Source organism: Sceloporus undulatus, chromosome 5 (assembly GCF_019175285.1).
Source record: "Sceloporus undulatus isolate JIND9_A2432 ecotype Alabama chromosome 5, SceUnd_v1.1, whole genome shotgun sequence".
NCBI classification, from domain to species: Eukaryota; Metazoa; Chordata; class Lepidosauria; order Squamata; family Phrynosomatidae; genus Sceloporus; species Sceloporus undulatus.
Window position 1 is genome coordinate 108,164,367 of NC_056526.1, and position 24,643 is coordinate 108,189,009.

Here is a 24,643-nt window from a genome sequence, read left to right on the forward strand (position 1 = left end):
TTTCCTTTGCTTTTCTAATATTATCATACTGTCTGTCATGTTCATAGTTAATTTTGCTAGTCCTCTACCACACCCACAATTTTCTAATATGGGTGGGACCAAAGTCCAAAACACTGACTGTGATCCAAAGAGCACAATGCCCAAGGGCTTGAGGATTTTGTACAGAAATCTTTCATCACCTGTTCAGAAATAACTTCAATTGAATGATGAGGAGAGCAGGACTATACCCATTGAAACCAGCCCCCTCTTAACTAATAGGTGACTGTGTGTATGTGATTTAGAACTTCAGTTATGCAAGTTATGGCTTGTATAGCTAATATCCTACTACTCTTGAATTGAAGTGAATTTTTGAAGTAGTTAATGATACAGGAGTCAAGGATGTAGTCAAGGGTGGGTTTGTGGGTCTGGACCCCCCTCCAAGCCCCATTGTAATCATGGCACTTAGTCTGGACCCCCCTTCCTATAATCCTGGCTGCGTCCCTGCAGGAGTTTACTGTTTTAACTAGAAGTAGGGGTAGAAATGCATGATTTAAGTTCTGGAAGTATCATGGCTTCTACCTGCAATAGCCTCTAACCAAACTTGCATGATTGTTCTAGTGGTACATTTAATCCCCACACAATCTTAATGCTGGAAATTCCAAACTTGCACATCCATCAATAGAAATTGCGGGTACTTATTGCTGTGCTGGATTAAGCCTGTCTGAACTTGTAACTCAATGCTGGGTTGGGAAGTTCAAAAATGAAAGAAACAGGAACTCTGATAACCATCAGGAAAAGGAAGAAGAAGCTAACTATAGATAAAATACACCCACATTTTATATAGCTACATACCTATTAACAGAGAAGCTGTCAGCAGTTTAGGATCATAGGGGCTCTTTCCTCTGCCATTTTCAAAATGCGACTCTTCCAGCTTAAAAATATTATCCTGTTGAAGAGGAAGGGAAAAACAAGTAATCTCACAAAGCAATGATATAAAGGTAATGACTGCTGCTAAAATATGGAGATTATTAGACCACTAATAAACAACATATAATTGATCACTTGGGGTGTAATTTTTCACTAATTTTCTTCTTAAAGGAAGCAATTATTAATTTTACCAATTTTGTTTACACTGTTAGAAAGTCTTCAAAAATCACACTGTCTTTGAAACCTATTCCTAATTCAGAACTTCTTTTGCTCAAAATATGTACATGGTTGTTTCTTGAAGCAAACAGCCTGTTCTGCACAGAGAACAGCATTTTTTTTTATTTTGCACAGAAAATTCTGTTTTATATACAAAAAAACAATCACATGCAAAGTTTGCACAGAATAAGTTTCAAATTACAAAGATTCCCAACTGGTTTTTGGTAATATTTTGAACATTTTCAAATATTCTTTCCTTCAGAATTCAGAATTCTGTTGTTCAATCTGCCTGTGCTGAGATCATACTTTTTTCCAAGTATAATATGGCTTTATAAAACTATTTTGAGAAGAATTATTCTACATGATGAGATCATACTTTTAAATACTTTTTTAAAAATGAAACTTTGAAAGTAAAACTCAATACCCTTTATAGGACTCTCAAAAGAAATTGGTTCACTACAATGTGTTAATTCAATTTATTATTTTTACAGAGACCATCCTACATCATCCACAGTCTCATATGCATGGTTGCACTAATCTATCTGTATGCTTCAACAGAATTATGGGATATATAGCATAGAAATTACAGAAATGAAATGTAGGGCGACATTCACAAAAGAGCAGTTGTTCACATTTATAGCTGTGGGAAAATATATGCATAATGCAAAGTTAATTTGCATAGCCTGAGAGTGAATTGGGATGGTCTAGGATGGCATTAAAATTCCATGAATTCATGTTTTCCTTTAATTTAGTTTATCCATGTCATTAGAAGAACAGTAGGACTCACTTATTCAGATACCCCCAAAAGGTGAACTAGGTCACATAGAAAAAGCCTGATAAATGGACTGATGTCTGCATTAAAGTATGAACTCAAAGAAGTTTATAAAGTAAAGAACTTACAAGAAACATAAAATACAACTGTGTCAAGCTTTCCAGTTACAGTTGTGGCGGGGGGTGTGTGATGTGCAGTGGGCGAACTCTCTTTTGTTTAATACAGTACTTGGCCATAAGCTTCATTTATTTATTGCTTCTCAGGTCCTATAGGCTCAGGCCCATGGTCTCCCTGACTGAATCTATCCATATGGCATGCAGTCTTCCTCTCTTTCTACTACCTCTATCTTCCCCAGGACCATTCTTTTCTAATAAGTCATGCCTTCTCATTATATGACCAAAGTATGACAGCCTCAATTTAGTTATCTTGGGCCTGATACATAGCATCCTAAAAGGACGCTCTGCTGGCGCCTCCTTTTCTGTTGGTGAGAAGCTGCAGTGGCAAAAAAGGAACCCGCAAAAAGCAGGTTCTTTTCCTGGTGCACTTGTGACGCCTGAATGCACCAATGGCGCATGCGTGACATCACAAGTGCACCACGACATGCGGACGCTAAGCGTCTGTCAAGTCAAAATGGCGGCGCCCATCTGTACAGGGTGCCACCATTTTGATGTACAGAATATGTGCTAGGGTTGCGGGGCATCTGTAAGCGTCGCCCCAAGGCAACCCTAGCACGTATTCCTTACGTTCTAAAAGACCCATCTGTACTGGGCCTTGGCTTCCAGGGAGAATTCAGGCTTGAATTGTTCTAGGACACAATATCTTAACCACTTTTCTCCTGCACCACATCTCAAATGAATTAATTTTCTTCCTATCTGTTTTCTTCCCTGTCCAGCTTCAACATCTATACATGATAATGAGGGAATATAATGGCTTGAATGATTCTAACTTAAATCAGACCATATTTTTCCTGATTACAAGTAAGAGCAGATGGAGAGAAGAGCTAGACAAGCAGATGTGATAAATGGGGCCTCTGAGTAAGCACGCAGAATACCTCAGCAATTTATATGATCAAAATATTTTATTATTGTTATATACAGTTTGCTTTTTATTAGATGTGTCAAATTTCTTTGGACAAAATGTTTCGATTTTGGAGATCTAGGTAATTTAGGTAATTTTAAATAACAGTTAAGAGATAAATTGATATTACAGCTACCCAGCATTCTCTTGCTTCTTGCATCTGAGTGCCCAAGGTGATCTAGCAGAAGTGGAACAATCCAAAAAAGGAAAGAATGTCATGTTATCCTTGACAGATTAGTAAGGACATCCAAAATGCCATACCTCTGGTATTCCAGACATAAGATACCATCAAGGATATTGAACAATTCTCAGAGGACACAGAGAATTGGAATCTCTTTGTATAGCAACATTCAAGCTTGTCATGTATAATATATCACCTGCTTTGCTGCCTGACTTACATACAGTGACCTCTGGAAAAAGAAATGCTATGCTGTTCAATGACTGACTGTTCCTGCTAAGCAACTTATTAAGTCAATTGCATATGCAAGCAAGAAGATCCACAATCTCAAAACCAATTGAATTGAATGCTTACCTTATTAGCTTCTAATTGAACTCATCCCCTCCTCTCTATATTTCTGATGACATATTTAAATACAGAATTGTATGATTGCCGTTAACAGAGATGTCGCTTGAATGCTAATAACTTACTGGTACAGACTACAAACATTTTCCATTTTCACATTCAAGATTTTTCTATTTCTTTTTGCATTTATTTTGCACTCTTAGACACACAAACAGTGTGTGTGTGTGTGGGGGGGGGGAGAATCCTGCATCACAGGAAATAATGGAAAGACTCATGTCTAGTTCCAGCTTTTTATGAATTTTCTCTTATTTCCTTGAAAATAGTGCACTTCCTAGAATGCAAGTTTGTTCAAAGCTTCTGTTGAGGCACAAAAAGTACCTTTTGGGCTGGGAGTAGGGAATTTTCACAATTCTTCCTTAGGAGTGAATTAAATGAAGTCAACATTGTTTGAATTAAGACTGAGCTGAAAGAACACAAGACCAAAATATCACAATGTGAACCAAAAGAGGCTTTAAAGTCCTGTTTGAGGTCAGTAAAAACAGGTCTGCACATTTGACAATTCTGGATAGCTTGTGAATAGGGGCAAAATCTTGTCCATCTAAATACCTACCTAATTTGCACCTTTTGGACTAATATGTGGATTAGAACCCAGTTATCCTTTGGATTACATAATTATCCAAACCTTACAATGTAGATTATCGCACTTGCCTTATCCCATTATTTTCCCAATAGGATACACATGCATTTAACTGTCAAAAATGGGTCTCACTGCATTCTCCCATATGCAACCTGGGCTTATCCTGCAGGATAAGCCTGTGTTACATATTGGCTGCATATGGACTGCATACGGGAGAATGCAGTAAGACCCATCTTTGACAGTTAAATGTGCATCAGGAAAACAACGGGATAGCATATGTGCGATAATCTCTGTACAGTAGTTCTCAGTTCAAAAATTATATACAAAAATGTATATAAGAGGGAAAGTGGGTAAAAAATGAATATTTTACAAAAAAATTTGCATATGAAAATTAATGCAAATATTCAAATCACATTTTTTCTTAAAATCAAAGACTGATGTGGAAAATTGACAGAATGAATTACTGAACAACAAACTGATTGAAATGAAGATATTAAAAATAGACTGATTTTCCATACTTGATAGGGCCACGATGTAGTCCTACATTTTCTGGACAATGTAATAGAACAGGTGGGATAGAACAAACTGAAATTTAATTCAGGAAAATTAATGATGATGATGATGATGATGATGATGATGATGATGATGATGATGATGATGATGATGATAGTTATTATTATATTTATTTATGTCCTGCTATGCCCCAAAAATTGGGACTCAAAGTGGCAGACTATCTGGAAATAGTCTGGAAGTCAGTACTGGTAAAGATGTCAGCTGTCTAAATGATGCCGAAGAATTAGAAGCATGAAAACATCTCTCTGATTTTGAAGCTACTGCACTGCTTGCCAAAGGTTTCATGCCTAATTCAAAGTGTTGTTCTTAATATTTAAAGCTCTGTAGGGGACCAGTTTATTTGTATGGTCATTTTCAGCTGATTTTTGTTGTTGTTGTTCTTATCTATTGGGATGCCTGGTTGTAATGGAAACTTCAAACATGTCACCATTCCTAAACATGTTATGTTTCTGCAAGCACTCTGCACAAACACACCTGCAACCAAAAGTGATGCAGCCCAGGAAAAGCTTTACCTGCTGACCTCCTACTTATATAAGTTGGTCTAGCAATAGTAATCAATAATATTAGCACAGAAAGCAAATGATAATGACTGATGACTATGAGATCCACTATCCAGTAAAGCTGACATCCAGTTAGGAATTTATGAACAGTCAGATGAGTTTCATGTGGCTAACTAAATTATTCAATTACGTCTTGTATATATGTGCATAGTAACAATTGTTCTGAAGCAAAACACACTCCTTGCCTGCTGTTAGCCTACAAAAATCTAATACAGCATCTTATGCAGACAGCATCTTATGAGACAATCCCTTCTGGGTAGGAGAAGGCTGAATGCCTTTCTTAAGATACAGCTCACCATCTGCAGTTTTTGGAAGTGCTGGTATTAAAAATAATTTTAGTAGAAAAGCAAATAAAATCTGCTGCTTAGTTAATCAAAAGTACACTTTCTAATGTATAAAATGATGTTTAATTAATTAATCTTGATAGATTAATCAAACACATATCCACCATGAAATCATATGCAACACAGAGCTATTTATATGTATTAAAAATATTCTGCTTTACAATTAATATAAAAAGGAATGTTGATAAGCCTATGTGCAACAGCTAAATTCATACCTTAATTATTGAGAAACCATTACACAATGCAGAGGGGCATGGTAATGATCTTCCACTTTAGCTTGGTTAATCACCCAAGGTGGTAAGAAGTAATGATCCATGAGAATTCATTATACAATAACTTACAGTAGTTTCCCACATCCAAGCAATGTCAACATTATCTTCCGAATAATATGTGAACTTAGGTGATCAAAAGCCCTGGAAATGCCAGCTCAATTAACTTAATAGCCATGAGACATTAAAACATCATAAATCTGGTCTTTCAGATTATCCTAGTTTTAAAGCAAAGTGTTAGCAAATATTCAGTTACTGGGATTGCAACCTGACTTTCTATTATGGACCAAACCATTTTATCAGATGCAAGAACAGACCTGACACAGAAATGTGTCCAAGTAGCTTATCAACTATAGGACCCTCCTGGTTGTCACAAAAACTTCAGTCATTTTTGACACATAAGTCTAACTATCAAATATATTTGGCACTTGGGTAATAGCAACAATTAATATTGAACACAATAAAGTGTCAGAATACATTTCACATCTGATGCTGCATGTGCATCATCATGGTGCACCGCGTATAGACGGGCATGTACCATAATGGCACATGTGTGATGGAACTAGGGCTTTGGGCATGTAAACGCTCAGCCCTAGTTCAGCCCTAGTATGCAGTCCAGCCAGCACAATGTGCCAGTCTGTACTGCTCCTAAATCTGTGGATGCTCAAGTACCATTTAATACAATGGCATAGCAAAATAGTGTCTCCTATATAAAGTGGAAAATCAATGCTATTTGGAATTTATACTTTTGGGGGAATATTTTCAAGCCATGGATGCTTATGAAAGAAAATTCCATAGCCTGGGAGTACCCACTGAGAAAGTTCTCTTAGATGTCGTCACCAAGTGACTATGATGGCACCAAGAGAGATTTCAAGGATCTTAGACTTGGATAGATTTATCTAAGTAAATATAGTGTTTCAGATAATCAAGACTTAAGCAATTTAAGACTTTACAGTTCATGCCCAAAACTCTTAAATGTGTCTGGAAACTATGCTGCAATCCTGAGGTACTTGGATCTAAGCTACACTGCAGAAATAATGCATTTTGACATTGCTTTAACTGCCATGGCTCAAAGCTGTGGCATTCTGGAATTTGTAGTTTTGTGAGATATTTAGCATTCACTACCAGAGAGCTCTGGTGCCAAAATGCACTACAAACTCCAGGATTCCATAGCACTGAGCCATGGTATTTAAAGCAGTGTAAAACTGCATTATTTCTGCAGTGCAGATTAAACCTTGGGCTGCAAAAACCCATCACAGGAGCTTGGGTTTAGCATCTGTATACCACACTTATCAGCTTTATTCCAGGTTAACCATAATCATGTCCCTGGGGAATATTGTTTCATGAGGATATATGATGCAACAATTTTGTATGAAAGTTCTTTAACCCCCATCCCTTTGAAGAACTACAGTTCCCAGTGCTTTCTGGGAAGAGGGCATGGCTATTAAGTCATATTTATTCTGTGATGTAGAGTCATTCGTTTTGAAACTCTTAATTGCATATATTTAATGTCTTTCAAAAAGCATTTCCATGGGCAATTGCTGATGCTCAAATTAATTCAACAGGGCTTAAAAACTGTTGCACAGTACTGGGGAAAAGGTTATCTACACTGTTCAACATTTATTTTAAAACCTAATCTATTGAAACAAATTGGCAGGATGAACAGCTGGAGCATAATTATCTGTTCTTGCTACATTGCATTTTGATAGTTTCCTCTAGAGATCTCACATCAATCCTGTTGTAAGAGTTGACAGTGAGAGGAAGAGTGGGGAAGATAAAAGTGGAGGTTGAAACAGAAGATAATAGAAGACAATTCAAACACAAACATTCAAATATACTAGATAAGAAACATGTAGGCTCTTTGAACAGTTTAGCACCTTTTTGCCTGTTTTCCCTCATTACATTTACCATATCAAGCTGATCAGATTCTTGGTCCATCTTGCTCAGTACAAACTTCTCTGAAATCCACTGAGCCATGACTCCAGCATATGTAAAAATGTTGCTTAAAATCTGAATATATGCAAATGTGCATAGGAAAGGCCAACACTGTTTCCTTTAGATTGCCGGCTGCCATCCATTTTACTGCCATGCAGTATTGTCTCTGGTTGTTCTCATAATGGATTTAGAACAACTAGTAAATCACTCACTGTCTAATCTGTGGTCTCTTGGGAAGACCAAAATTAATAACAATTGTCAAATTTTAATTGCCAAGAGGACAGTTTCCTATTTAATAAGTACCCCACCCCCAAAAGGTTTTTACTAAGTCTTTTTATTATAAACTGAACTAAGTTTCATCTTAACTCATAGCTATTTATATGTCATATAAACATAAATGAAAACTCTTAACATACTTGTGCTGCATATTTTTCTTATTATCAGCATAAGCTTATAATCAGAACTGAAGTTCTTAAAGAGGGCTTGTGGCTGAATACTGCCTTTAAGCCCATGTTTATACCAAAAATTCATCATCCCTAAATTGTTGATATGCAAGGAACACCTGCAGTTACTTTATGGTAAAATAATCTCCAGAAGCACTTGCCTTTATTATTAGTATGTTGTCACTAAAGTCAAGTTTACTAAGATACATTTTGTGATAAGGGCCCGATACAGACTGGTGCAAAGCGCCAGCCTGGGGCCAATTTTAGGTCTCAGGAGAGCAGAGCATCCACATGCTCCCGAACCCTACCGTGCACCGTGGGCAACATCATAGTTTGCCCCTGTCCTTATGGGGCCGCCATGATGATGTACGCACAGCACAGCATCCAAACAGTGCCATGCCGCGTGGACATCATCAGCGCATGCACAAACCCTAAGAAGAACCTACCAAGAGCGTTTGATTGCTGCTGCTTCCATTGGGGGCAAAAAGGGGTGATGTCTCACCGTCTCTTTCTCCCCATCTGTATCCCCCTAAAATTAACAAATTTCAGCACTGAATACTGAATCAAGGCTTTGCTATATTTATGCAAACGTATGTCATCTTTCGTTCCTCTCTAAATTCATCTGGGTAACTATCTCACTTATTTTCATTTAGGATACAAACTCATCTCTAAACAGGCTGCATTCACACCCACCTTTTCCTGGAAGTCTTTTGACTTTAAGGTTCATTGCAAGCCTGAATGCATTTAATTAGCAGAAAGCCAATACAGAATATAGAAGTTTGTATTTGAGTAAACATCTCCCATGATGGCACTACCTTTCTGTGGTGATGGGATTGCCTACATTCACCAGCACATAATTTTTCTTTTGACGTATATTTTTTCATGTATATCGAACATTAAATCAACATTCAGCAAGAGGGCAGTTTGTACATAGTACAGTGCTCCCTCGGGTTACGAAATTAATTCGTTCCGCGGCCGCTTTCGTAACCCGAAAAGCCTTCGTAAGCCGAAATGCCATAGGCGCTAATGGGGAAAAGCCGCGATTCCGTGTGAAATAGCGCCGAAAAGCACCAAAAAATTTTTCGTAACCCGAAAAAACATTCGTAACCCGGAACAATTATTTCCTATGGGATTTTTTCGTATCCCGGAAATTTCGTAACCTGGGTATTTCGTATCCCGAGGTACCACTGTATTTAAACACACACACACACACACAAAACACAAAAACCTGGGAGCATGGGAGATTTAAGCAACATAAGCCCACTTAGGAGGAACTTTCTGACAGTAAGGGCTGTTCGACAGTGGAACAAACTCCCTCAGAGTGTAGTGGAGTCTCCTTCCTTAGAGTTCTTCAAACAGAGGCTGGATGGCCATCTGTCGGGGATGCTTTGACTGTGATTTCCTGCATGGTAGGAGGTTGGACTTCATGGCCCTTGCAGTCGCTACGATTCTATGATTCTATGACTTATCTACTCCTGCTATTATTTAAATGTAAATAAATTCTTGTAAAATAACTCTTCTCAGTATAATATTGAAGCAGACTCTAGTGCTCTTATTCGCAATGTAGGGAATTCTTTAACTACAGTAATTGACATAACTCTTACAGTATTTATAGTCAAGACTTCAGCACTCAAAAATATATTTCCTTGGGTCTCACTTAGAAGGGCTCTGTTCAAACAAGAGTAAGAACACATGAATGCTTTAATTCCCTATGGTCTTGAATTCTTAACACCATTCAGACATCTGTTTAAAAAGTATTTATTATTTCTGACACTACTTCATATATACAGAATGTACCCCTGAAAAAAATCACACAAGTGCCAAACTGATCATTGAAGGTCAACCAAATAACTTTTGGGGAATAACATTACATATCCCATGATATATAGGAGTGCTTTTTGTATCCCTCTTGCTTCAATATGAGTTTATTGATATTAAAATTCCTTACCTATCACTTCTCTCACATTGCCAATCTTGGTTGAGCTATAGTGCTGAAAAATATGAGTGTTGACTACTGATCTATTCCAGAAAATTCTCTGGGTTCTTCCAGACAGAGGATTTCTAAAGTTCACAGTTTATGGGCACTGTGCCATTATTCTGCCTTCCCCCAATGGATTTCCTCTAGCAAGAAAAAACAATGGAGAAAATGTAGCTAAGCGTGGGTGGTCAGAAGATATTGTTGTCTGGGATGTCTGTTAACCACTTAATACCTGTGCATGGACAGTGTCACCTCACAATAAAGGTCTTGTTTGGGTGTACACAAATGCATATGATGTCAACATCTTATCCTATGTCTTCTTTTGATAAGCATGCCAGAGTTTCTCAATACAAGCAAGCACTTCAGACAACAGTACTAACATGACTGTATGACATAACCTGACAGTATGACATAATCAAATTACGTATGCTGGGTCCTTGTTATCCACTGGAGATTGGTTCCAGGACCACCACCCCTGTGGATGTTCAAGTCCCATTAAATACCATGGCTTAGCAAAATGGTGTTCTTTATATAAAATGGAAAATCAAGCACACAAGATGTTGGCAGATTGGAATTTATACTTTTAAAAAATATTTTCAAGCCATAGATGCTTGAATCTACAGATAAAAATGTCCATGGATAAGGAGGGCTGACTATACTTTCTTTTAGTGGCCAGTTGTCATCCTCGCCTGAAGAATGAGATGAGTCAAATGCTGTATAAAACAAAGCATGGTAGGTGGGAGAACATTGGCCCTCTACAGACGGGCCTAAAGTGCGCCCCTGTCACGTGCTACGGGTTGACCGAGGGTGCACTGTCCATACTGGCCTCACCCCTAGCACATGATGGGGGAGTCAAAATGGTGGTGCCCTGTACACACGAGCTCAGCCATTTTGACATGATGGACCCTTAGCATCCGCACATCCTGGTGTCCTTGTAATGCCGCAAGTGCGCCATTGGCACATTGCAGCGTCACAAACACGCTGCAAGAAGAACCCACTTTTTAAGGGTTCTGTTTGTTCCGTGATGGAGCCGTGCGGTTTGTCCGCTGCGGCTCCCTTGTGGAACAAAGCAAGGCGCTGGCAGACTGCCCTTTTTGGGCAGTCTGTATCCCGCCATAATCTATTTGATCATGTTTGTTCTACGTTTGCTGTTTTTGGTTTTCCTCTGATGCAGTTACAATCAGTACTATGTACATAGGAAGGTGCTTGCTTGCTTGATTAAATAATCAATTATAAAACAGAATATAATTTGAAAAGTGGAAAAAAATAGCTGCATCCAACACTTTCTCATGGAGAAGGATTCTACCTCCTTCTCTTTGATTCCATTCTTGTAGCAGCCTGGAGTATCCTGGCCCTTCAGCTACTCTGGCCTGTCCCTGTTACCTGCTCCTCCATTTCCACACTGCAATGACTAATCGTCACAGGTGTCCTTCTGGGCCACCTGGGCCATTCACCACTGCCAGCCACTAACTTTTGAGGTGAGAATGACTTCAGAAGCAAGTAGTAGTGGCGGATGCACTATGCAGTGCAGTGGGATGTTTGTGAAGACAGCAGACATGGAATGCGAACAGAGGGCTCTGGATCTTCCTGGAAGATTGGATCAACAGGCAAATTTTCAAAATTTATTTTAACATAGTTCTGATGCAGAATGTTCCAGACATCATCCAGACCACTGACACCAGACCTGAGGTTTGGGCTGTGTGTCATTCGAACAAGACAATGCCAGAATGGGGATGGGGGAACATGCCTTTTTTGGCCTGTGTAGACAATGTCTGAGTTATCTCTAATTTGATTATTAGACCCAGTGATTCAGATATATATTTCTTAGAAGTCCAACAGAAGATGCTATTTTTTGATAAGGGAAAACTGATTATCAATTTGGTAATAGCAAGACATTTCACCATAATGGCATTTCAGTCACCATAGACCAGGGGTAGGCAACCTGCGGCCCGCGGGCCGGATGCGGCCCGGCGAGGCCTTGGGACCGGCCCCAGCCCAGTCCTGCCGCCGATTGCCGCCGGGGCCTTTGGGGGGCAATTGTCTATAGAAGCCTCAGAAACATGCATTTATATTAACATTTTTTTTAAAATCAGCAAATTTTTTCGCATGTCCTCCATTTTTTTTAAAAAAGTGTCTTCCATTTGAAAATTTTGTCCTACATTTGTCCTGGTTTATTTATATATTTAATTTTTTAAAATTATTTACTTATTTATTTTTTTGCTTCGGCCCCCCCAGTTGTCTGAGGGACAGCAACCCGGCCCCCGGCCCCCAAAGATTGCCCTCCCCTGCCATAGACTTTGCCATTCAAGTGCAATCCACTGCCCGGGAAAGGTTTGCTGTGTTGCTGGCCCAAAGGGGGGGGGGGAAACCCCTACAAAGTTCACTTTTGGACAATATATTTAAGAAGGCCAACTAAAAGTGGGGTCTAAAAATAGTCATCACCTTTTATAAGATCTGTTCTGTGAACCGAGCTTATATTGCTTCTTTAGTTGTTCAATGTTCTTCTAACCATACATATATGTAGCAGGATATTTTAACTTCATATAATATTTAGTTTAGAAGTTGTTTATACTGTAGAACTATTTGATATTACTGAATAAATCATTTCCAGAAGTAACCATGAATGGCAGTAAACCAGAAAATGTAAAGCCACAGTAAGGTAGTTTATTCCAGCAGGTAATGAACTCTGCTACGTCTGTAAGAGCATGTGGGTCCTTCTTCTGTTTATTCTTGGCTCTCCAAAAAATAATAATACACATCTGATGCATTATGTATAAGAACCAAAGCATATAAGATGTTGGCAGATCTAGCTTATCCCATTCACATTTGGAAAAGCCATATGCATGCTGTTGCAGAGGGTGATCACAGCCCTTCTCTAATTATTTCTTTTTGCCATTTAGTAACCTATTCTCTAATCTGAACTGTGTGCTCTACAGATGTTACTGGAATATTGGAATGCAACTCTAAGTATAGCCAAAGATAAAGAAAGATAAAGAAAGCTGGAAGTTGCAATCCTATCCAACAATATCTGAAGTATCATAAAGTTCCCACCCCTCTCCTGATCACTAATAGTAACAACGAAGAATTTCTGTTCCCAGAAATGAGATTCTGGATGGGTTCCCATAGTCTCAAATCGGGAGTCAGAAGAACTAATCAGGTACAACTTCTGTACATTTTGTACTGATGACCTCTCTGAAGACTGAAAAATCAAACAAACTCCCATGTTCATGCATCTTTTTACCTTCTTTCCACTGCTATATTTTGTCTATAAATTGAGTGTCTCTTCCTAATTATCCCATATACATTCCTGTCTTCTTTCTCTCTATGTTTTCTATTCATCCTTTAATCTTTTCCTCAGACTCATGGACTGATGAATTGGAACAGACTACAGGGGATAGTTGCTAATAAATGTTGGTGGCAGAAGGTAGCGTAAGGTAGGAATCCCCAGGTAAAGCATCCCAATAGGAAACACCATTTAAAACAATTTTAGTGATAGAGTCCAATGTAGTCTGTTCTAATATTGAACATGGGATACAATCAGGATGTTTATTCAGTATCTTTTTTCTCTTACTCTGAACAAACCATCTTTATTTATAAAGTTAACTCTACCTTTCTATCATCTATCTATATATCATCTATTATATTTTTTGACAAAGACATCAAGCAACCCAGATAGCACCTCCAAAACAAAGTACTGCTGCAACCTGTGATACCTTCTCCCCAGTTCCTTCACTTCAAATTGGGGGAAAGCATCCACAGAAATTCCCCACCTGTTTGACTGATTTATTTCATACTTTTTAAAATTTTAAGGACAGGGATTCAGGAAATATCATAGCATGATTTTTTTAAAAAAACAACACAAAAACACCCTAATTTAGAATGCAAAAACACAATTAAAATGATTATCTTATTAAAAAACAAGAAACCAAAATCAATTTAATAAGCACATCAAAGAAAAATAACTTTTCCATCTTCTCATGCCTTTTCCCTTGGCTGTTTAAATTTACCTCTTGGTTGTTGAAAAAAAAATAAAGAGCAAATTGAATAGCAGCAGCAACAACAACAACAAAAACAAAGGTTCACCTACTCCAAATTTATTTCTGTGTTTGTCATTGTGTACCATCCTCAGAATGTAAATGCTCATATGGTTGCTTTTGGGGTAATATCACAGCAAATGGAAAAAACATCGACAGTTTTCTCTGTCTCTAATTTCCTGCAAATCTTTCCAAAAATAAATAAATACATCCACTAATAAAAGCTGTGAATTTCTTTCACCCAAAACCGCATATTGACTCAACTGTTTCTTCTTGGCTCCTTTTATTAAAATTGGTCAGCTTCAATTTGTCCTTGAAGAGGGCAAATTAAATCAATGTGTATTATGTTAACCTATATAAGCTACCTTTCCAGCTATTTCTTTGTATTAGGAAAGAAGTCATTATGTCCTTGCTTTCTTTCACCCCATAAAGCATTTGTTTTACAGCTATTATGTAGCACCATTCTCACATGGTAAAACCAGAATTTGTATTACTAAGCATGCTGTTACAAATGGCAGTTCCATTGTGTAAGGCTGAGTTGAGTGATGGACATTGCCCTTGCTCTTACTCAGGTGTGTATCATTGTCTGCCATGGGGAAAATGTATACCATGATGGGAACAGGAAGCATATTTAGGACTGCATCCACACCACAGAAATAATCCAGTTTGACACCATTTTAACTGCAATGCTCTATTCTATGTAATTCTGTCATCTGTAGTTTTGTGGGACATTTAGCCTTCTCTGTCAGAGAGCTCTGGTGCCACAATAAACTACAGTTCCCAAAATTCCATAGCATGACCCATAGCAGTTAAAGTGATGTCAAACTGGATTTATTTCTGCAGTGTGGATGCAGTGTAGGATTTACAGAGGGGTTAGAAAAAACTGAACACAGCCCATTTTTTTCTGGTGATTATTAGTTTGTTGAAGGTGAGGGTTTTTTTTTTGGGGGGGATATGTATGCTTGCAAGAAATCTACCCAGGAGGAATGAGAATATCAAACTACACAAAAGTTTTCCATTTCTCAGTGTACACCTAGCACTCTACTTGTTTTAACAATGGCACCTAGTCAAGCAGAAAGAAAGTTGGAACAAGTTGCTTTGCAGCACAGGGAGTAGAGACAATAAAATACTTATTTGACACATGGTTTATATTTTATGTGTAATCACATAGCCCCCCTTTTTTTAAGAAGTAAAAGATCAGTTGCTAATAAATGTTGGTGGCAGAGAGCAGGGCAAATAGTAAAATATTTCCAGGTTTCAGTGGTGATGCCATGTTTGCAACGGCATGTTTCAGTGGACTTATAAAATGGTATCATTATTGAGTAGCGGCTTTGGAAAATAATCAATGCCATTTGCCATTACAGTGCAACAACACTTTTTCATTTCCTTTTTGAAAAGCATAAAGGAAACCATGCAGACATTTCATGATTCCAGCTAAAAATACCTAAGGGAAAGGAAAACCCCCAGCAGCTCCACAAAGCTAAAACTGCAGCCTGTGCTTTCATTTCTTCCGTCAAGTTGGGAGGTGTCTGAAAACCGTACGTTAAAATGAAGGTTTAGTCTCCAAAGAAGACCATCCATATGCAAAGAGCATCTGGTGTCTCCTTTAGGATTTATGTGGCCATCTGCTTTCCTTTCTATCTGTTTTGTCTCCATCATACCTCAGAGTAGGTTTCCACTTCTTTTGAGTAAAGAAAAAGGTTGATTACATGGTAAAGTGACAGCTCCATTGACTTTTTTGTTATGACTCAACTAAATTTAGTCCACTGGGCCTCCTCACCTTCGCATGGAGCAAAGTCAGATGGGATGAAGCAACCAGCAACCAGCTCTTCTGCTTTAGATTTTCTAAGAGCAAGGCAAGATGAAAGGATTTACGCCATCTTCTAAGAACCAACTACGATAATCACAGCTGTACTATGGAATTGTTTGCATCAAGTCTAAAATGTCAGAGATGTGAATGTTTGAGTATTGCCCTTATTAAAGCTTGAAGGCACCAGAGAAATCCAGCTTATCCTTTTAGCTCCTAAGGTTCAGCTTTTACAATAGTCTCAGATCCCATGTTTCTTTTCACATAAGCATGAATAAATGTGGCAGCAAGGTAAGATGGCAAACAAAGTATAGAAAGTTTTTTGTGGGTTTCTCGGGCTATGTGGCCATGTTCTGGAAGAATTTCTTCCTGATGTTTCGCCAGCATCTGTGATGCCAGCCACAGATGCTGGCGAAACGTCAGGAAGAAACTCTTCTAGAACATGGCCACATAGCCCGAGAAACCCACAAAAAACTATGGATGCCGGCCATGAAAGCCTTCAACTTCACAAAGTATAGAAAGATGCAGGGACAATTGTGATGGTAATAGAGATAGATGGGAAGGCCCAAAAGGTTATTAGAGAAGTTCATATAATTTTGTACTGCCAGGCATCCTCTTAACAGAAAATGAAGAAGCTCATTATGTGAAGGTCTAAGGTTATTCTACCTTTTCAAACTAACTAAGAGGAACAAATCTAGGCTCTTCCATTCTGCTGTTTAGTATACTTGACTGGTTTTGCTAGCAATAAATGGGTTTCTACAGACCTGGTTGTAATTCCATTAAATAAATGCATAAGGGAAGGCATCTTTGAAATGATATTACTTAAAAGAGGCCTTCACAGTAACCATTAAATAACTAAGTAACCTCCAACAACACCACTATAATCATATATATCTGTGACATACATCACCACCCTGCACTTTGACACACTCTGAGTGCTTTAATATAAGCATTGGCCTGGCTACAAGGTAATTATTAGTAACTATTACTGCAAAGTAAATTTCATTTGCAGAGTGCACTGGGTTATACTGATAAATGATAAACTTGCAACAGGTTTTTCATTAGAGTCCATCAAAAAATTCCAGGGTTAAATTGAGTTATCTGTTAACTGAAACTCACCGGGTTTTGAACTAGAATGCTCAAGTTTCATGAAATAAAGCACAGAAAAACAAAAATTATCCAAAAGCTGATAAAATATAATTAGAGCAACATGGTTTTCTAATACATAGCACAATGTATTTTCTAGTGACATAAAGACTGAATTGCCTTTATATGCTACAGTTTTAAAGGATCTCTGAACACCACACATATCAATGAAAGTAACAGAGGTTCTTCCTCTTAGGTGTACAGCCTAGAAAGCTAAGACATCAAAGAAAAAGTAGATTGGGAGGAGAAAACAAAACAAAAAGGTCAATCAGAAATTCTTAAAGTGCTGAGAGTCATATAATGATCAGATTTAAAGGAGCTATGATAATTCTCTTTAAGGAGTCAGATGTTTGCCGTTAGTCTTTTTACCATGACTTATCTAGAAAACAAACAACTGAGATAGAGAAGAATCTAAACTTGCCTATATATGGGCTGAGCCCATGGGTTTGATCTGCTTCCTGTAACCATGCACCAGCTCCACAAACTTCTTGAATGTTGGCTGGATGAGACGAATGAGTGGAAACTTGGTGGAGTTGGCTTCTTAAGTCAGCTTATAATGGCCCTATTTTATTTCTCTTTTTCTTCCTCAGTCATGCAAAATCAAAAGAAGGAGCACGAATTCCATAATGAAAGAGTCATTAAAATTATATTAATCAATATATATTTTTTAAAAATTGAAATAGTCAATGTGTTAATGCAAACGCTGCATGCAGATTGCATACATGAAGCCATTTATCAAGAACAATGTGAAGAGAATCTTCCTGGCCAGCATCAGAGCATAAGAAAAAGCAGGGTAGATTAGACCAAAGACCAATTTGATTGATCACATATACAGTGTATCAAACTGAATCCACACACATTGGTTGTACCACTTAAGCCCAGAAGCAGAACATGAATGCAATATCAACATACAAAATATACTAGCTTTGCCACAGGAGCCAGCAATGGAAATGTTGGCCTTGTTTGGAAATGTCCCATCACCTCAACCTATGAGGAAATGCTTAAGCATTTCCTTTGTGCTCACTGTTAGCACTATGGTGAGTTATCCAAAAACCTTTCACATTCCACTTCACTCTAAACAACCTTTGTATAATCACCATGCTTAAGCCAGTAACAGTCTCTGTCAAATAACAGTATCGGCCAAGCCTATAACATTGGGAGAACCACTGACTATTATATCTTCACATTGATTACAACCCAAGCCCATTGTTTTCAGTCCACTATATGTTTCAAAGGACCTCCTTATAAGATTTTAAAAAAATATCAAAAAGAAAATAGAAAGCAGGTGCTTCCTTAGCAGTCCAGAAACATTGCAAATACTATTTAAAAAAAATAACAAGGTCAATCGAGTTAACTTGCCTTTCTGGCAATTTGTATAATGCAGCTTTGATATAGTTCTCTCCACTTATATACCCTTTTTTTCCTTACTGCCCTAAATCAAATACTACTTTTACTCTATCTCCACTTCATTTCTGCAATTAAATTTGTTCATGCACTGTATCATTGTCTTCTTATTAAGTCAGTTGTTCAACAGATGCTGGTTGACTTTTGTTTTTCTGAAGATCAAAGAGTTCAGGCAGGCTTTTTAAGGTGTGCGGAAGACACTTCGCATATGTTGTACAAGAACAAAACTGGGGTGATGTTTTCAATTACTTTCTTTGTTCTCAAGTGACAGTGCTACATTTTCTGGATAATAAAGATAACCCAAGATCTGTCTACAGGGGAGGGAGGGTGATTGGTACATAATACGTAATCCAAAATAAAAGGAAACTTTCAAGGTGAGAGTGAACATAAAGAAAATTACACCTAATGTAATATCCTTCAGCAATAATTTCTTTATGTAAAAAAGCTGATTCATGCTTGTTTATGTTGTGTGCCTTCAAGTCATTTCCAATTTATAGTGACTCTAAGGTGTACCTGTCATGGGGGTTTTCTTGGCAAGATTTAGTCAGAGGGGGTCTTGCCTTTCTTTTTCTCTGAACATTAGAGAGAGTCTTTCCTAAGATCACCCAGTTTGCTTCCATAGCTGAATGGGGGATTTGAACCATGATCTCCAGAGTTGTATTCTAACACTTAAACCAAAACACCACACTGGCTCTCTGTGCTATATCTGTTCATTTACCCCAGTACCAATCAAACATCTAAGCTCAAAAGATGCAACTGCTCTGCAGTCATTGAGATGCTACACATTAAACCTAGATGTTGCTAAATATGATGCCTACCACCAACCATATGTCTATCCCACTTACCTAGCTATATGAGTTGCATACCAGAAGCTTAAGGTTTCTACATATGTTTCCTTCCCCTTCCTGCACATGAAGAATTAAAGAAATTGGAGAGGAACCCACCTAAAGAATCTATCATATTATTATGCAGAATGATTTCATTATTATACAGAGTTACAACACTTACAATAGTTATCACAAGATGTTGTGAGGTAATCCTGGAAATACATCATGAATTCATTTTCTAAAAATAATTCTATATTCCCCTGAATAATAATGATAATGATAATGATAACCAGCCAAATTGTGAATGCCACAAATATTTTCGACAAAATTGATATAGATGATGAAAATCCATAGTGCTATAGCACTATTTTAAGATGAATCTATGATGTGAAGAAAAAAGCTAGAAACTGTGTCTTTCTACTCTCTTGGTTACTATGGTGCATAAAAGAGGTAAAGCAACTGGAGGAGAAAGAATTACACTTGCAGGGAATAAAAAAAAAATATGCACAATATTTTTCCCCCAAGGAATAGTAAAGAATTGCTGTCATCTTCAATATCAGGTCTTTTCACCATATAACTATTACTATTTATAAACCATCTTTTACTCTGGAAGGACAGTGTAGTAAGGACACACACAGCTGTAGCATAATGTGTGGATGAAGTAAAAAGATTCAGCCCAGTGAATGTGTGTGTCCTGATGTGTGAATTCACTTTCATAGCACTTCCTTCCCTCTCCCCTTATCTCCCCCCTTATCCTCTTCATCAGCCTGGACAAAAGTTTTCCCACAGTTCTGGTGCTGGCTTCTTTAAACCTAATGAGTCTGTTGACTGGCTTTAGTTTTTCATTCATGGAAGTCATTCAGCTGTTGTATACTGTATACAACATGTAGCGGCAATCAACAAGCATTTCCTAGCAATGAAGAGCTGGGGTACAGCATCATTAAGAACATGCTGGTGGTAGCCAACAAATTACATCCCATAGACCCTATTCATTCAAACGTAATGTTAGCTTACTTATTGTTTCGCTGCATCATATAGAAAAGAGTGTGTACCTGATATTTTGCTTATTCATGTACAACATTTTGTAATGCTGTTTCTCTTGGGTGAGCTCTGCTATATCATTCATAGTTTGATATGACCCACCATGCTAGTATTAGTAAACAATTGGCCTGCTTTTTCCAGCCTAAGTACCCAGTTAATCTGCTACACCACACTGGTGTGCAGACTAAGTTTTTGTTCACGGAGAGACCCTCATTGTTTTATAATTCAATTACCAGTACATATATGTTAAAATGTATTCTACATCATCCAGAGAATGTTTGCTATTAGCTGGTCTAAAAGTGTTATCAATCAATCAGTCACAGATTGATTGTACTTTCATACTTTTGATTGTACATTTGGTTGTGATATTAGTGGAATATCTGTTCATGCAACATGGCCATTCAACACAAGGTCACAAAACACAATGAACACATAACTCCACATACAGCCCACTGCAAGACGTCAGCCAGTTTTTATAAAGCACAAAACATGTCAGATTTCACACGCGGAAAAATGGTGTTTAGACTACAATATTCCATACACCACTGCAGGATATTATCTACTGAGCACCAATATTAAACTGGCTAAGATGTCCTGTACACATTGGCCACCAGATCTTCACCAAAGTCAGAAATTCAGCAAGCTGTTACATTGTTCTATGAACCATGATACTTCAGCTAGTCATGTAAACTGGGGTGGGAAGCTATGATGGGGGAAGAGGACAATTTTCACCTCAATGGTCCCCCAGCTAGTTAGTATTTTGGGGGCAACAGGAATGAAAGATCAACAAGTGGTCAGAAATTGCTTCTGTGACTGACTGACTGACTGGTTGCACTTTTTGATCATCTGATAACAGGCTTTCTCTCGATGGTGTAGAATGCAATTCCTCAGGTGGAATTTCCTGTGCCTTGACTTTGCAAACTGCCATATTATTCCCTTCTCACCCTGCCCATGCCTTGATAATTTCCTTGCAAAACAGACTCTCTTGTTCCTTCAGTAGCTTCCAAACTTGCTTCAGTCTTTGACAAACTTGAACCCCATGGTGAGGGGCAGCTTAATTATTATTAAAGTTAATAATAATAAATTAGAAAGGGAATATGAGGTGTTCATTTCAGGTAGGTTTTAAAATATTGTTTTCTTTGTAAGTTTTGTTTTCTGAAGGCAGCAGTTGGAGTGTTATCAAAACAAGCAGGTAATAAGTACAGTGGAACCTTATTATACACGGGGGATCCGTTCCGGATCCCTCCGCATATAAAAAAATCCGCCTATGCTCGAGCCCCATTGTTTCCAATGGGGCTCGTGCGCGGCGGCGCGGCGGTGCAGCAGCACGTGAAGCACAACGGGTGCGCGCGCCCATTCAATTGAATGGGACACGCCGCCCCTTCCGCCCCGCGCGCGCCGGCGGCTTTGAGCGCCTATGCTCAAAGCCGCCTATAAAAAGGCAGCGTATGCGGAGGCTCCACTGTATTCTGAATCTTGGACTTTACAATAATTCTTGAGAGAGAGTGAAAATGAAGCAGGAATCTGATGCTCCATTACTTGGGAATAAACTCAACTGAACACAATGGAGCTTGCTTATGATTAAACATGTATAGGATTGTGTTTTAAATTTCTTAACAAGGCTAAATAGAAGCAATTGTAATTAGCAGGGTAGAAAAATTTCAAAAGGAAAACTACCTTGGCCTCTTCTAGTGGGTATAATTATGGTAAAAGTTATAATGTCACAAAGGTGCTTGTTTTCCAAAAGCATCCTCTCATTTTTGAGGTATTAAAATTAACTGTTTATAGAAATGATTGAAGAGTGTCATAAATGTCTTGTACAAGTAGCATAAATGGGATAGAAAGCAGACTAGCATGACCTCAAATGAACCTTAATGCATAATTTAAAACATCAGTGGAGCAAATACTCAGTCTCATATCCAAAAACAGAAAGCTTGAATATCTATCTGTATCCAGATAGATTACTGATTCTGTTTAGGCTTGCAGACTGAGACCAGATGAACTGGATAGCTCAATAAACTGCTTTACCTTGTTTATGCATTAAATATAACTATGAGATAACAACAGCACCGATAGGCCAAAATTGAGCACATAAGACCTTTTGTATAGATTCTGCTTTAGTCCCTTCTCTAACAGGATACAAAATTTGAAAAAGTTACTTTTTGACTTCAGGTCCTAGAATCCCAAATTTTTCAAGTTTCAATGCAAGTTGCAAGAAGTAACATTTCTAAGAACTGTGGTAAACTATAAAAGGAATCTGAAAGCTTAGAGTAAAATGGATATTTTTACTTTGGAGGAAGGGAACTCTGTGTTTCATCTAACATGAAGTATAGGAAACTGTTATCAAGGAGCGCATGATATGACCAAATGTTAAGAGCTGTATGAAACATTTTGCATAGGGACCGGAAAAAGAAAATATGTTACAGGTGGTAATATTACATAACTTCAGAGGCAATAACATCAGGTTTTATGTACATCATAAATCTAAACTATTTTTTATTATTGATCAGAGAAGAGAAATTAGCTGGAACATAAACCAGCCCTGCATCAGTTGGAAGCAAATAAAGAAAGCTGCAGCAAGTCTCCCATTAGAACAAGCCAGCCCAAAATTGAGTGATGTTAATGCAGATTTATCTATCCACAACAGCTGATGATATGGGAAGAAAGGCTATTAAAAAGTGTCCCTGAATAGGTAAGGGGAATTTGGAATTCATGCAAATTCAAGATGCTCTTAAATTCCAGTCCAGTAACTTTTCTGACTGAGATTCATTTTTGCTATATGAGATTTTATGTGCAGAAGATAAAAATTCTGCAAAACAAATCTTTATTTTCTGCGCAAGCTGTTTCCTGTTTTAAAAATCCTGTTGTCTGTTCACTTTCCCATGCACCAGCTTTGAACATAATCCCATACCAGAAAGATCCTTGTCATTCTAAAATTCTCTTCATCAGGATTACTCAACATTAAAAAAAACCCCACATTTTCCAAATATTTTTGAATGTTCTTTCCATTCCTGTTCGAAGCCTGTTCCATGGGTAAGAGACATCAAGTATTAAACAAAGATGTGTGAACAAGCAATGAGGCTCTCAATGAAATCTTTGATACAAAGAATTTGCTAAGAAAGCACTACCATGTAAGATGTCTAAAATATATTGTAAAAGAATAACTTTTCCCCCCATTTCCAATCAAGAATCTACCAAGCAGTGATGCCTTTATTGGCCAACCAAAATGCCCTATATACATGTTGCAAGCTTTCGCAGCTTCACTGGCTTCTTTATCAGGCAAGGTGTTACAAACCAAACAGGAAAAAAAAATAAAGATATTAGTCATAGGCCTGCATTTTGCTGTTTCTCTTTTTAGTTAAGATGATGTGGAGGGGCATTTCTTGCATGCTGGCATCTCCTCCTTCCAGCCATGTGGCAACTAGGAGATTTTCAAAGTCCAAGAAATTTAACATTAATTTGCATTACAACAAATACCCTTCCTTTGCAATCCAGAATTCCTTTTACATTTTCCATGTTCATTCATACCATCACAAAATATGGTATATTTTACTAGATCTGGAAGACATTTAAATATAAACCTTCTCATCATTCCTTAGTTAATGTATATTTTACAATATACATTTTAGAAGATATGAATTTCCAAACAGCTGTTCAAAGCTGATGAATGGCATGTGGTTCATTAATGACACACAATTTTTCTTGTCAGGCACATTAATAGTTTCAGATTTTCATAGTTAGAAACAGCTAAAACCTGTGGAATGGTAGAAGGTTGTCTTAAGCACATACACACATGCAGAGAGATTGAGAGAGAAAGAGGGAAAGGGGGAGAATGAGAGAGAAAGGATGAGAATGAGAGGAAAAACAAGAGCAAAAATGAGAGCATGTGTGAAACTGCTATATGAAATTGAAAACTACAGGAATATGTATAATGGTGACAAGCTGTAAGCTTCTGTCTTCCTATTTGTCACTTTACATTAATTTTTTTGACAAATTTCTAGTTTTTTTCCACTCCCTTAATGGTTTTCATGTTTTCACGTTTATTCTTGGCATACACAGAAGAACTGGAGATATAACTGAGCAGAAATAGTTTTGGTAGGTGACAGCAAAAGGAGCAGGATGCCTGTTTTTGTTCCTGTTGCAGGCCACCT

General features: G+C 37.8%; 1 protein-coding gene across 1 annotated transcript in view; it reads right to left on the bottom strand.

The window, feature by feature from the left end:
* The window catches only part of SEMA3A (semaphorin 3A), a 228,779-nt gene that overhangs the window by 70,436 nt on the left and 133,700 nt on the right, over positions 1-24,643 (bottom strand). Inside the window, exon 6 of the mRNA XM_042469819.1 lies at positions 832-925. Within this exon, the coding sequence (XP_042325753.1) occupies positions 832-925 (94 nt within the window). The remainder of the gene's footprint in view (positions 1-831; positions 926-24,643) is intronic.